This window comes from Helianthus annuus, chromosome 13 (assembly GCF_002127325.2).
Source record: "Helianthus annuus cultivar XRQ/B chromosome 13, HanXRQr2.0-SUNRISE, whole genome shotgun sequence".
Taxonomy (NCBI): Eukaryota; Viridiplantae; Streptophyta; class Magnoliopsida; order Asterales; family Asteraceae; genus Helianthus; species Helianthus annuus.
Window position 1 is genome coordinate 88,945,862 of NC_035445.2, and position 14,734 is coordinate 88,960,595.

At 32.2% G+C, this 14,734-nt stretch overlaps 1 protein-coding gene across 1 annotated transcript; it reads right to left on the reverse strand.

The window, feature by feature from the left end:
• Nucleotides 1–3,120: 3,120 nt before the first annotated feature.
• LOC110901234 lies at nt 3,121–5,466 on the reverse strand. Its single transcript, XM_022148073.1, has 2 exons — nt 3,664–5,466; nt 3,121–3,600 (listed from the first exon to the last, which is right to left on the reverse strand). The coding sequence occupies exons 1-2, from the start codon at nt 5,464–5,466 to the stop codon at nt 3,121–3,123; spliced, it is 2,283 nt and encodes a 760-aa protein (XP_022003765.1).
• Nucleotides 5,467–14,734: the final 9,268 nt, after the last annotated feature.

The window sequence follows — 14,734 nt, forward strand, 5'->3', positions numbered from 1 at the left end:
GTCGTCGCTAAAGGGTCGCCGGTATTGACCATGGTCGGTAAAGGTTTTAAAGCAATAGCGGCAACACGTGTCGCCGCTAAAATTCTTTTTTTTTTAATACAGCAGCTTTATATACAGCACCCAGCCACTTTTTCGGCCGAAAAAACAGAACCTGCCTATTTCAAACAACGCAAACATACGCCATGGACATATACTAAAGGTAATATGATTAAAAACTATGTTTAAGTCGTACATTATAATCCTACAACGTTTAATTAAATCATACATTAAAAACAACAAGTCACTCATCGTCGGATTCATTATCGAATAAGTCATCAGAATCATAGTATTTTGACTTTCCTTTTCCTTTTCCTTGTGAAGCAAGATAGTTGTTAAGTTGGTTCAAAAAGGACGGGGTTTGGAACAAGCTGTTAACAAAATCTACAGTAATAGATATCAAAACGTATATTAGCATATTAATTAAGGCTACCAACATATATTTAACAAGGAAACATGCGTTCGTTTGTCATTTTATAAATTGCGTAGTTTACCTCGGAAAAGGGTTCTTGCGTCCGAGCGAGCTTACAAAGACGACATGTTTGAGGACGTGTTGGAAGAAGGTTTAGGCCCCATCCCGCGGTACCATCCTCGCCGCTCTCCCAATGCTTCCTGATACGGGCCAATTGGAGGACCATCACCGCTCCATTCATTTGTGGCCTGTTGTATGTTCCGTTGTATTTTACGAAGATGATTAAATATATATGTGTATATATATATATATATTTGTTATAGAAAATAATACTTAAAAGAAATACTTACGTAATTTTGTTCAGCAACAGGATCAACCCAATTCCCTTGATTGTCCGTGTGCGTTTTAGCATACGTAGGTACCCAATCCATATCCTATTTAACATTAAACTTAGATTAGACATTAAATAAACAAAAGCTTACACACACGCACACATACATAAAATATTACTTTTTATAGGCCGTGCTATCGTTTGACGATGTCCCCCCACGGTATGGGAATTGTTGTTTCTCGCGTACTAGTTTGTTGGCCTTGCTTCTTTTAATATATTTTTCTTTCCGGAAACCTTCGATGGTTCTCAACCAGTTTTTATAGGGCATATCCGCGGGATGGTATGCCCTTGCATTCTCAAGATCATCGTAACCTCCCTCGCTCTCAAATAATTTTCTAGCTTCGTACTTGCGGTCACTGTACCGCTTCATAAGCAAAGCCCTAATACCACCCGTCAAGTTTCTCGCCTCATAATCACGTTCCACTTCATCAAAATTGAAATTTTCCTACAAATTAAATAAAAAAGTTAAAATATCATATATAAATTAGATTTGCATGTGCTTAAATATTTGATAAAATTCTATGCATATAACTTATTTACCCGTAAGTGGTTCATGAGGGCATCCTTGTAATGTTGTTCAACGTTATCCCATCCAATTTTATCGAACGGGATGGTCCGCCACATACAGGCCGGCCTCCCTTGAAAACATATCTTTTGATTTACCAACAGGGGTATATGTGACCTGCCTGTCAAACGTAAGGGATACAGGCCCCCCTCTTTTACCAGACGCCGTAGTTTCTCGTTTTTGGCTTTCCCCCAACCCTCGTTGGGGGAACCGCTGCAATTAAAACAAAAATAATTAGTAACAACATTTATAATATATAAAATATAAGGACTACAAAATAATTTAGTAAAAGACTTACCATCAGTCTTGTGTGTGCCACGCGTTTTTGGCTTTCCCCCTAACCCTCTTTGGGGGAACCGCTGCAATTAAAACAAAAATAATTAGTAACAACATTTATAATATATAAAATATAAGGACTACAAAATAATTTAGTAAAAGACTTACCGTCAGTCTTGTGCGTGCCACGAAATCCACCAGGAGGCGGTGGATCACCGGCTCCGTCACCCCCATGTCCCCAGGGGGCGACATCCGCCATCAGATAAGCGAATATAAGCAATACCGAAAACATAATCCCTATAAAGTTACAAATATTACAACATGTGTATCTAATAGAAATTAAGGGAAAGTACAACAAGTGTAACTCAAATTCAAATAAATATTTCAAACAAGTGTTTATCAAATACAAATCAATATAAATTACAATAACTTTTCTTTTAGTCACACTCCACATAATCAGGATCATCCTCATCACAATTAGCCTCGACCTCATTACAATCAGTCTCGACCTCAAACACTTCATCGACGGTAGCCGTTGGGGGATCAACTTCAATTGAAGGCTCACCCTAAGTAACTTGAGAAGATCCAATTTGAAAGTATTAGGTCAAGTCAATGACAAGTGGTTAGTCAGATGAAGAGTTGTTGTCGACAACGTCAGTATCTTCTAAGCCTTTGTCAACATTTTGAACCTTATTGACGCGGTCATCACTTAATGGCCGATCCCAAATTCTTCGATGATTAACATTTTCGACTACCCACCTATGTTTATTATTTTTTTTTTTTTGGTTTCGAGACGTTTCTTGGATGAAGAACACTTGTTTGGCTTGCGAAGCAAATATGAGTTGATCGTCTTTGTCCCATTCATGTTCAGTGCTTATACTGGTGATATTATTGTCATGGTTTACACCCTTCGAGTATCAAACCACTTGCACCGAAATAGGACAGTGGAATAAACATTTGTATAACGCAACTCAATAATTTCTTCTAGTTGGCCATAAAATTTCACACCGTTCTCTCCAACCACTTCCACCCCAGAGTTTTGTGTTACGCATTTTGCATCACGTTCAAGTGTCTTAAACCTAACACCCTTGACTATGTAAGCAGTGTAAGTGTAAGCAGTCATTTTCGCACAAATTAAAAGATCATACAACTTCGGGTGGAATTCTGGAGAATTTTGTGTTTTCATCGAATGGACCTAACAAATATAGAGTAATAATGTTTGTTATATGTATTACCTAGCAAGTGTAGAGTAATGTGTGTTATATATGTATTATACCTTATGGAGAAACCATCCCGGAAATTTGGTTTTAAGATCATCTTGGGGATGTGTATGTTTGAATTCACAACATTGATCACAAATATAAGAAAGGAATGAAAAATACCAATTTACAGATTATGAAAACTTAAAGATAGAAACACTCACTTCATGTACTCCCTAACTTATGTGCAGTTTTCGAGGACAAACCATTCCATCTTGCTTTTTTCGATGAATGATAGATATTTGTTCTTTGTTGCGCCAACAGGACGACATTTGGACTCAAACACCCATAACTTTCTTTTTTCAACAACAACATCATCGTTTCTATTTGGGCGATTGAACTTAGTCTGAACATCTTTAAGGTACATTGAACAAAATGTTAGAGCTTCTTCAAACACATAACCTTCAGCTATACAACCTTCAGGCCTTGCCGGGTTTTTGACATAGTTCTTTAGTTTTTTCATGTACCTTTCAAATGGATACATCCATCTAAAAGCTACTGGACCTCCCGCAATCGCTTCATCAGGTAAATGCACAAGTAAATGAACCATAATGTCAAAAAACGCAGGTGGATAGATCATCTCTAACTTGCATAAGATGGTAACAATGTCATCCTTTGCTTTCTTCATATCATCCACCGATAGTGTTCTAGAGCAAAGTTGCTAAAAGAACATACAAAGGTCTACTATTGGTGTAGATGTATCCTTAGTCAAAAGCCCTCTAACCCCAATCGGTATCAAACATTGCATGAGGATATGACAGTCATGAGATTTCAACCCGGTAATGTTAGCATTGTTATCTATCACCCTCTTACTGATATTAGATCCAAACCCATCTGGTAATTTAACATTTTTTATAAACTCACAAAAAAGTTTTCGGTCATCGGACTTGAATGAGTACTTTGGGTGGGGACTTAAGAACTTGCCACCTGATTGTTTCAGCCATTGTGTCGGCCGAATGTTTAGTTTTTCCAAGTCAGACCGATCATTTGGCGTGTCTTTGCCCTTATCGTTCATTAGAAGAGTATCGAGCAAGCTGTCGCACACATTTTTCTCTATATGCATTACATCTAAGTTATGTTTCAGCTGTAGAGAAGACCAATACTCAAGGTCAAAAAATATGCTTCTTCTAGACCAGTTCAACTCGAAATCTGACCGGGTTATCCTCCCACCTCCAAAAGCTGGATGCTTTCCTGGTAGACGATTAATTAAACGATCGAGTTGAGCTTCTATGTCAGCTGGGCTAAACTGTCTCGGAGGGTCTCGTGTCTCGGGTCTCCCGTTAAAGTCGAGACTTGTTCTCCAAGGATGGTTGGCATCTAAGAACCGACGATGACCAACATAAGCACATTTACTAGTTACACGTATTGAAGGAGTGTCTTGGTTACAAGTTGGGCATGCCATGTAGCCTTGTCCGCTCCAACCTGATAGACTACTACGTGCTGGAAAGTCATTTATGGTCCATAACAACAACGCCTTCATTGTGAAGTATGTGTTTGTTGCTGCGTCTTTAGTACGTACACCTGTCTGCCACAATTGCTTAAGCTCATCCACTAACGGTCTAAGGAAAACGTCCATGTCTTTCCTAGGTGATTTAGGGCCAGGAATTAACAAGGTCAACATGAATGTGGACTCTCGCATGCATAGCCAGGGAGGCAGATTATATGTGGTGAATATAACCGGCCACGTGCTATGAGTTGAGGATCCACTACCGTTGTTAAAGGGATTAAAACCATCAGCTGCAAGCCCTAAGCGAACATTTCGTGGCTCCATCGCGAAGTTTGGGTACTTTTTATCAAAGTCTTGCCATGCAGATCCATCAACTGGATGACGCATAGTCCCATCTTCCGATCGTCCGGTACTATGCCATATCATATCTTTCGTTGTGTTCCTTGAACAATACAAACGTCGTAGTCTAGGCGTCAAAGGAAAGTATCGTAACACCTTACGAGCCACATTCGTGCCTTTGGTGTCTTTATCGACCCGTCGACTCTCATTACAAACGGGACAATTTTGCAAGGATTCGTTTTCTTTCCAAAAGAGAGCACAATCATTTGTGCACACATCTATCATCTCATATGCCAAACCAAACTTCTTAAATGTCTTCTTAGCAACATAATACGAAGGGGGAATCTTGTTGCCTTCTAGCATTGACTCTCGCAACAACGAGAGGATTCGATCTACTGCTTCATTTTGCAAATGGTACGTATCCTTTATATTCAAAAGCTTTGCTAAAAAGTCGATAGAAGAATACTTGGTACAACCAGGATATAATTCTGTTTCAACTTCCTTTACCAGGTCTTCAAAATCATCAACAACACCGCTACTATCTCCATTCGAGTTCTCTTGGTTAAGGTATGTATCTTCTTCCATACGCTCCCCCCTAATGTCTTCAATAACGTTTCCCATACCGTCTTGTGGCGTAACATCGCTTACTTCTGCAATTGTAGCCGTGTCTCCGTGATAGGTCCACTTTGTGTATTCCTTCCAAAAACTGTTAATACGCAAATGGTATTTCATTTCTGCCATATTTTTTATGCCGGAATTTTTACATTGGGTACACGGACATCTAACTTCATCGTGGTTTTTTATCACTCTTTCACACATCTCGATAAATGACTTAAGTCCTTGCTTGTAGTGAGATGAATGACGTGGGGAATCAATCCAACTTTTATCGATAGGCATTAGGCAACTGAAAGAAAATCTAATTTAGGATTAACAAGACAAGGGTAGGCTGCTAAACCCACTTTTTGAACACTTTATCTCATATGTGAATGTGTAATACATGATTGTTTGTTTAAGAAAAAATCGGCAGCATTTCCTCTTAGCTCCCAAGTATATATGTAATGATATATATACCCGAGGAGCAAAGAGAAAATGATAACCGAATCCTTCTTAAACAAACAATCATGTAATACACATTCACATCCTAAATGAGATAAAGTATTCAAAAAGCAGTCCCAAGATAAACGGGGACAACCCAAAATTAATTTCTAAATCAATTTCGGGCGGGTATTTCTAGGCTCGTTATGTTTAAAATGATTAATTCAAACACGGGCACTGTTTTTAAAGCTTATTATGTTCTTAATGATTGTTTTAAATTTTGGGCGGAACGTTATGTTTTAAATCATGATTTCAATTTCGATTGGATATTTTCTTAGCTTGTTATGTTTGAAATGATGAATTCAATATCAGGCACGATTTTTTAAATATGTAATGTTCTTCATGATGGTTTAAATTTCGGGCGGGTATTTTCTTAGCTCCTTTTGTTTTAAATGGTGATTTCAATTTTGGCGGGTATGTTCTATGTTCGTTATGTTTTAAATAATAATTTTAATTCAAGGAGGGTATTTCCTAACTAATATATATTTGTCAAAGTTAAATATAAATGTTTTCAAACCTAAACACAAACATACAAATTATCAAACTTAAACTTTTATTTTTCAAACCTACACATAAACAACATTCAAATTATCATCTCAAATATAATTTTTTCTCAAACCAAAACATAAACATAGAAATTATCAACTTAAACATTTTTTTTTTCAAACATGACCATAAACATAGAAATCATGAAACTTAAACATAATGTATGCACATTAACACATACTTTATTTATAGACTTACAAACCCACATACATGCTTACATACACCTACATAAACATACAAACATTCATCCTTACATACACATTTACATACTTTATACAAACATACACCTACATAAACATACAAACATTCATCCTTACGTACACATTTACATACTTTATACAAACATACACCTACATACATTCATTCATTCATACACTTACATACCCACATACATGCTTACATACACCTACATACAAAAATACATAGATTTTCATATACACATTTTCCCCAAATACACCTACATTATACATTTGACATACTAACATATACCTACATTATACATTTAAATACCTAAACAAAAAATTATTCAATATCTAAACTTTGAAAAAAAAATACATATAAAACTAACCGTATTTTCAATTTTGGAAGAGATGTAGACCGCGTAGACGAGGTAGTGACCGGAGAAGTGACGGTGATGATCGGAGAAGTGATGGTGATGATCCGATTTCACTACCATAAACACAAAAACACACAAAAATATACAAAAATTAAAGCCTATCATATGTATATAACAAAATAAAGAAGAAATGTAACAAAAACAAAGCTTTACTTACCGATTTGGTCGAAATTCGCTGAAATCCGGCGGTGCTCTCGAGTTTTTTGGGGAAAAAGTGAAGAAAGAGGGAAAAAAATGGCACTGATAAGGGTGTAATATCGTTTCACCATTAGCGGCGCCGACTTGTCGCTGGTATTGATATTCGTCGCCGGAAAAGGGTTGACCAGAGATAAGGTTTGTGTGGCTAGGCTTTAAAGTTCTGACACATACTTTTAGCGGAGACCATATGTCGGCGGTATTGATATGTCCTTGTCGCCGCTAATATGTTTTAATTCCCCAACCGTTAGATCAGGATTTTGATCAACGGCTGGGGTTTGGTTTCAGCATCCGGGACGCGGATCGACCAATAGCGACGACATTTGACCTGTCGCCGCTAATGGTGTCGCCGCTAAAGGTATAGAATTCTTGTAGTGTTAGTGAAGTGTGTCTGTTAATGATGGTTGCACGAGAGCTTTGCTTGGGACAAGCAAAGGATATGTTTGGGAATGTTGGGAATGTGATATGAGAGTATTTTACTTGGTTTTAACTTGTCTAGTTATGTGCTCTTAAATGTTTAATTGAACAAAAGTTGTTTATTTGATAATGATATGAATTGCGCTAGTATTCAGAGCTAATAAATATGCATTTTCGGAGATATACAACTATACAAGAGCTAGAATGCATTTGGAATGCAAAATGATGCAAGTCACCAAGAAAAGAAGAGAAAACCAAGGGGGCATGTACATCCTTGTATTTCGAATTTTAAATCAATAATCGTTTTTGTATGTGAGATTTGAATCATCAATACCTGGGTGTTTATTTTATGATATGCTTGTTATTTTTATACAAAGTTGATCATGTCGTATATATAACATTCTAAATATAACGAGATGCCCTAAACAATTTAGATGTCTAATCTAATTAATTTTAATAATTAGTTAATTAAATAAAAAATTATATTAAAATCCATAGTTTTTTGATTTTTTTTCGATTTAAACCCTAAAGCATTTAAAATCTGATAAGATAGTTTGATTAAAAGGTTTTAATAACACACACATATGGTTGGGTTCAACGGGGAAACACAAAAAAAAAATTAGGCAATAGAAGAACAATCTATACTATATAATAAAAGAAACCTGTTTTGGAACACTTGTCATTCTCTCATTTAGTTGATTAAAATTATTAATAATACTAATAATAATAATATTTAATCTAAATTAATACAAATTTTTATTATTAATAATATTTAATTAAAACTAAAATCTAATCTAATACAAATTTTTATTATCAATAATATTTAATCAAATCTAATAAGAATTCATACGAATTATTATTATTATTATTATTATTATTATTATTATTATTATTATTATTATTATTATTATTATTATTATTATTATTATGTTTTAAAATAACTCGTATAGTTCTTATTAGTAGATGGACTATTGAATTAGATAAAGATTAGGAATTAGAGTTTTATAATAAGATTTCATACGAATTATTATTATTATTATTATTATTATTATTATTATTATTATTATTATTATTATGTTTTAAAATAAGTCGTATAGTTCTTATTAGTAGATGGAATATTGAATTAGATAAAGATTAGGAATTAGAGTTTTATAATAAGATTTCATACGAAGAATTATTATTATTATTATTATTATTATTATTATTATTATTATTATTATGTTTTAAAATAAGTCGTATAGTTCTTATTAGTAGATGGATTATTGAATTAGATAAAGATTAGGAATTAGAGTTTTATATCAAATAAAGTACTTCGGAGCAAGTTATATGCAGTACAATTATATATTAGATTTTATTATAAATAGAGGTTGAGGTGGTAATCTATCTATACTTTTATATAATAAAAGAAACCTGTTTTTGGACACTTGTCATAATCTCATTTAATTCATTTAATTGATTAAAATTATTAATAATACTAATACTAATAATAATATTTAATCTAAATTAATATAAATTTTTATTATTAATAATATTTAATCAAATCTAAAATCTAATCTAATACAAATTTTTATTATCAATAATATTTAATCAAATCCAATAAGAATTCATACGAATTCCAAAGTTGATATTAACTTTCAAATAATTAAAAAAAATCCACCTAACATGACAAATGTTTCTGTTAAATTCGATTAATTAATTTGTTCAACAATCACTATTATCTTTATCATTCAGTACGGTTAACCGATTTATCATCATACAACCTCCCACCTATTCAATCATATGATTTTTCAATCTTATATTAACTAAATAAATAAAGATTAATATTCAATCTTATCCTACTTTAAATATAAAAAAATCCGTTAGTTCAGATTAATATTCAATCTTATCCTACTTTAAATATAAAAAAATCCGTTAGTTTTTTAAATATATTTTTTTATTATTTGGTATATAAAATCATATTTATTCAACCCATGTAATACACGGGGGTTTTTAAAAATATATCTTTTTTTATTATTTTGTAGACAATATTACATTTATTCAACCCGTGTAATACAATCTAGTTTTAAAGATATATTTTTTTTATTATTTGGTATATAATATTACATTTATTCAACCCGTACAATACATATGGTTCTTATAGATATAACTTATTTTATTATTTAATATATAAAATTACATTTCTTCAACCCGTGCAATAAAGGAGGCTTTTAAAAAGATAATATTTTATTATTTGATATTTAAAATTCATTTATTCAACCCGTGTAATACACGGGGTTATAACCTAGTACATTTAATATTTTAGATAAATCATAAAAATTCGATTTAACATATTAAAAGTTATTTTTTTCAAAACTTTTTTCGGAATGTTTGCATATAAATTCATAAACAAACATTTTTAATAAGAAAATCCAAACACTAAAAATAATAAAAATGAAAATCTTTTAAAACAGTCAAAAAGATTTAAAAATTATTTATAAAAATGTTTTTTTTTTATGGAAATAGCTTATACACATCTTTATATACCAAAGCTCCGAAAAATAGAATTAAAAAAACTAACTTTTAGCATTTGCATATAAATTCATATAAAAACATTTTTAATAAATAAACCCAAAAAACTAAAAAAACTAAAAATGAAAATCTTTTAAAACAGTTAAAAAGATTTAAAAAAATATTTATAAAATGATTTTTTAAACACCTGAATTGAAGCACCGTTTTCGCGTTTAGGGCAGTATTTTGAGGTAAATTTACATCAGTTAACTCGTATCATCGTTCTAATCAAAAGCCCTCAAACATCAGTTTGTAATTCAGAAAAAAAAACTTAACTCCGTTAAGCTATATTTAACGCAAACTATTATCGGCCAAAAATAGACCAATTCGGATTATTATTGGCCAATAACTGAGATAGGATTATATCGACCAAACTATGAAAGCTGAGATTATTAAAAATCTAATTTGCCTAAAATCATTTATTACCTAAAAAGTGCAAAGCAGTATAACATGAATATTCTTACCTTTTTTCTTATTCAAATGACAGATTAAAAATATGAATATTCTTACCTTTTTTTATGAAAAATTGGTATTTAATAAACCAACCTTTAACCAGTTGGTAAATAATAATCCAACCTACAGAATTGGTATATAATAATCCTACCTATCAACATGTTGGTACTCAATGAACTTCTATTAATTTTTTTTAACTGAAGTTAGTTTTTAAGTTTTATTTATTACACAAACAGTCCCTGTAGTTATAAGTTACTAGTTTTAAGTTTATTTATTACACTAACAGTCCCTGTAGTTATAAAAAATCATAAAAATCCTAAAAAATCATAAAAATTCTAAAAACAACAAAAAAATCTTAAAAAATCAAAAAAAATTATAAAAAAACAAAAAAATAAAAAAATTCTAAAAAATCAAAAAAAATCTAAAAAATCATAAAACTCTAAAAAATTAAAAAATCTAAAAAATCATAAAAGTTCTAAAAAATAAAAAAAATTATAAAAATTCTAAAAGACTTGTGAACCCTAATCCCCCTTTTAGAATCAGCCGTTTCCACTACTTCTCTATGTTTCCCTCCTAAACCAAAAAAAAAAAAAAAAAAACTAATCTCCTCAAAACCTTTAATCTGAGCTTTATCTTCAAGACTCAAACCACATATCACCACACACACTTCAAACTCCTGCACCCTCATTCCTCTCCATGGCCGGCGACCGGCGAATTAGTGGTGCCGGCGCTGTTACGGTGGTGTCGGCCACCATCTCCGACGAAACAACACCCACTCCCCTTCATCTCTACCCCCTCCTCTCCGATAAGCTCCAGCGTATGGCGGTGGCAGCAGGCTTGGTTCGAATCCAGGTCCTAGTCGGGTCAGTTAGAGTTATATCCTCTCGATTGTTCCTCCGCTAAACACCCACCCACACCTATCGTATCTCTCTCTGGTTAGCTTCGATTCAGGTCCGGTTTGTTACAAATTTGATTTGGGTTTACATGGTTTCGGGTCTAGTCAGGCTTGGTTCGAATCAAGGTCCTAGTCGGGTCAGTCCTAGTCGGGTCAGTTTGGTCACGTAGTCGTCTCGGTTCCGGTAAGAGTTGGAACATTATTCGTTTAAAACTTCAGTTTATTTCAAAAAAGAATCTGATTTGGGTTTGTTTGTTTAAGTTTCATTTTAGTTTTGTATAAATCGTATAGATATTCAATGCTTTATTGATTGTTGCGTTTTGAATATTATATCGACAACTTGTGTTGTCGGGGTCGTCCAAAAACAGAGGAAACTCTGCCCGTTTTCGTAAAATTTCCGTAAGATTTTTTTGATTTTTTTAATTTTTTAAGATTTTTTAGAATTTTTAGGATTTTTATGATTTTTTTATAACTATAGGGACTTGAATTTTTTTTTATTTTTTAAGATTTTTTTAGAATTTTTGTGATTTCTTATGATTTTTTTATAACTACAGGTACTGTTTGTGTAATAAATAAAACTTAAAACTAGTAACTTATAACTACAGGGACTGTTTATGTAATAAATAAAACTTAAAAACTAACTTCAGTTAAAAAAAATTAACAGAAGTTCATTGAGTACCAACATGTTGATAGGTAGGATTATTATATACCAATTCTGTAGGTTGGATTATTATTTACCAACTGGTTAAAGGTTGGTTTATTAAATACCAATTTTCCTTTTTTTATTTAGATGATACATTAAAAAAATTCAGGTTTGAACTTTATATTCTAAAACTAGTTTATAGTCCCTGTGTATCATACGAGATGAATAAATAAAAAATTTAAATAGTTAGTAATGAAGATTTTAGAATTATAAAAACCATATTTTTGAGACACTTATGAATAAATTTTTTGTGTCGTGCATGATAAACATGTGAAGTTTACCAAGTTTATAAATATAAAAACATTTAATCTATTGATAAAAATACATGTTTTAAAACAAAAATATCACAATAATAATTATAATAAGCCACATATTAAGAGTAAAATCCAAATCACCATACAGGAAAACATGATCGGAACTAAATGTCATGTCTAAATGTCAATACACATTACTTTTTTTTTATATTTGTATGTAAATTTCATGTATAACAATGTGGATAAAAATATATGACACTCACATATGTATGTATTTGTATATAGTAAGTTTTTGATGTTTTGAAATTATACTGATTTATATTATAATTTGAAAGGTTATAATTTCATGAATATTAGAGATAAGACAACGATTATATATTCTTATCATTTTATCATTATAAATATATATTGTTATTGGCAATTAACAGTATATGTTTGAACTACATAATTTAAAAACTTAGATAGCAATGCAATTAAATAATTAACAAACTAATACTTATATAAAAGATCTTCTAAATCAATTTCAATATATGCAAAAACATGGTTTACCAGTCGTTTTGTTTTTAGGAAAGTTCACAAATACATTCCTTTAACTAAATAATGATAAGGGTATGGACAGGAAAAAGATGTGAGGGATATCACATATCTTAAAGTCTTAAAGTTTTTGTAACAATTTATTAGGTAGCAAATTTAAAATTTGATTTGTAGACAAGACAAGAAAAATTGTTATAAGTTAACTAATTTTTTTTATTTTAAAAAGGATTAAAATTACAATAAAGAAACATATGCTAGAAGATATAAAAGTTATTATTATTATAAACATATCATTTAAGTACTATAAATAATATATTAATGATAATAAAATAATAATATTAGCTCAAATATTAGAAATTATATTAGAAAACAATAATGTAACACCTCGTAAAATCACGTCCAATGATGTATTGACACGTGTAATAAGCCCTAACAAAGTCAAACGTTGAATTTGAGGGGCTAATTTTGCAAAAAAAAAAAAATCAAAAAAAAAATTTGACTATAGAAGGACTGGAAATGTTAACATACTTATTATAAGCCTCTGAATAACATTACATGGTATCATATTCACAAATGGGCCACTTGTTGATCAAGAATGGTCGTTTGCATAACTGATTGAAAGTTTGCGCGCCGTAGGGTTAAAAGCGTCAACATGTTAATTCTTACCTCTGAGTGACCTTTTAACAAACCGAGAGTTTCATGATATTTGATTATACTATCGGAAATGGCAAGTATTGGCCGCCTAAGGTTTTTATGCCTTTATGTGACGTTACGCGCAACTTTGAAAGTTTAAAGGGTTAAAAGTGTCAATATGTTTAAATATACCTCTGAATGACCTTTTAACGAACCCGAAGCATCATGATATTTTATAATACTCTCAAGAATGCCTAATATGGATTAGATAAGGCTTCGATGCTATTAAACGATGATATACGCAAGTTTGCGCATTAGAGGGACCAAAAGCGTCAAATTTGAATCTACGCCTTTTGGAGACCATTTAAGCAAACGAGAGCGTAGTAATATTTAAACACATGCTTGGGAATTCCCATTATGGGCCATGGAAGGCTTGGATATTATTAAACGACATATCGCGCTATTTTGCGCGATTAAAGGGCTATTTGCGCGATTAAAGGGCTATTTGCGTCAAACTACAAAAGTATACCTATTCGAAGGATATCGAACCTTCCGTAATATGATCATAAGTTAAACATGCCCTAAATATCCATTGTATAGCTTAGATATAGGATTAGAGGTGTTTGGTGCACAAAAATAAACTTTTAAGTCAAGCAGGGACTAAAAGTATCAAAAAGTGCACAAGTTTGCATTTTCGCGCATATCTTACGTTCTGAATATATCCGGACATCCAAAAATTTATGTAATCATTAAAATATTTTATTTTAGTGATCGGCATGATAAAATTCCATTCGTCACGTAATTTGGATCGTTTTTCGTGTCCGTTCGTGTTTCGTCGTAATTAGCCGAACAACGTGACCGTACGATCAAATGAACCGACATCCGGCATATTTTTGGGCATGTTTCATGTCCCCTATTTTTAAGCATCATAGTGGAGCCTTGAAATGAGGTTAACGGGCCTTATACATGTCAGAAATGACATTTATCAAGTACAGGGATTGTTTCTGTACTTCTGCCAAAACTGTGAATCAGAACCAGGGGCCAGGCGGGCCGCGTAAACACGCCTAGGTTCCCTACGCGGGCCGTGTAAGAGCAGATCAGTTGCAGAAATCTGTTTTGCT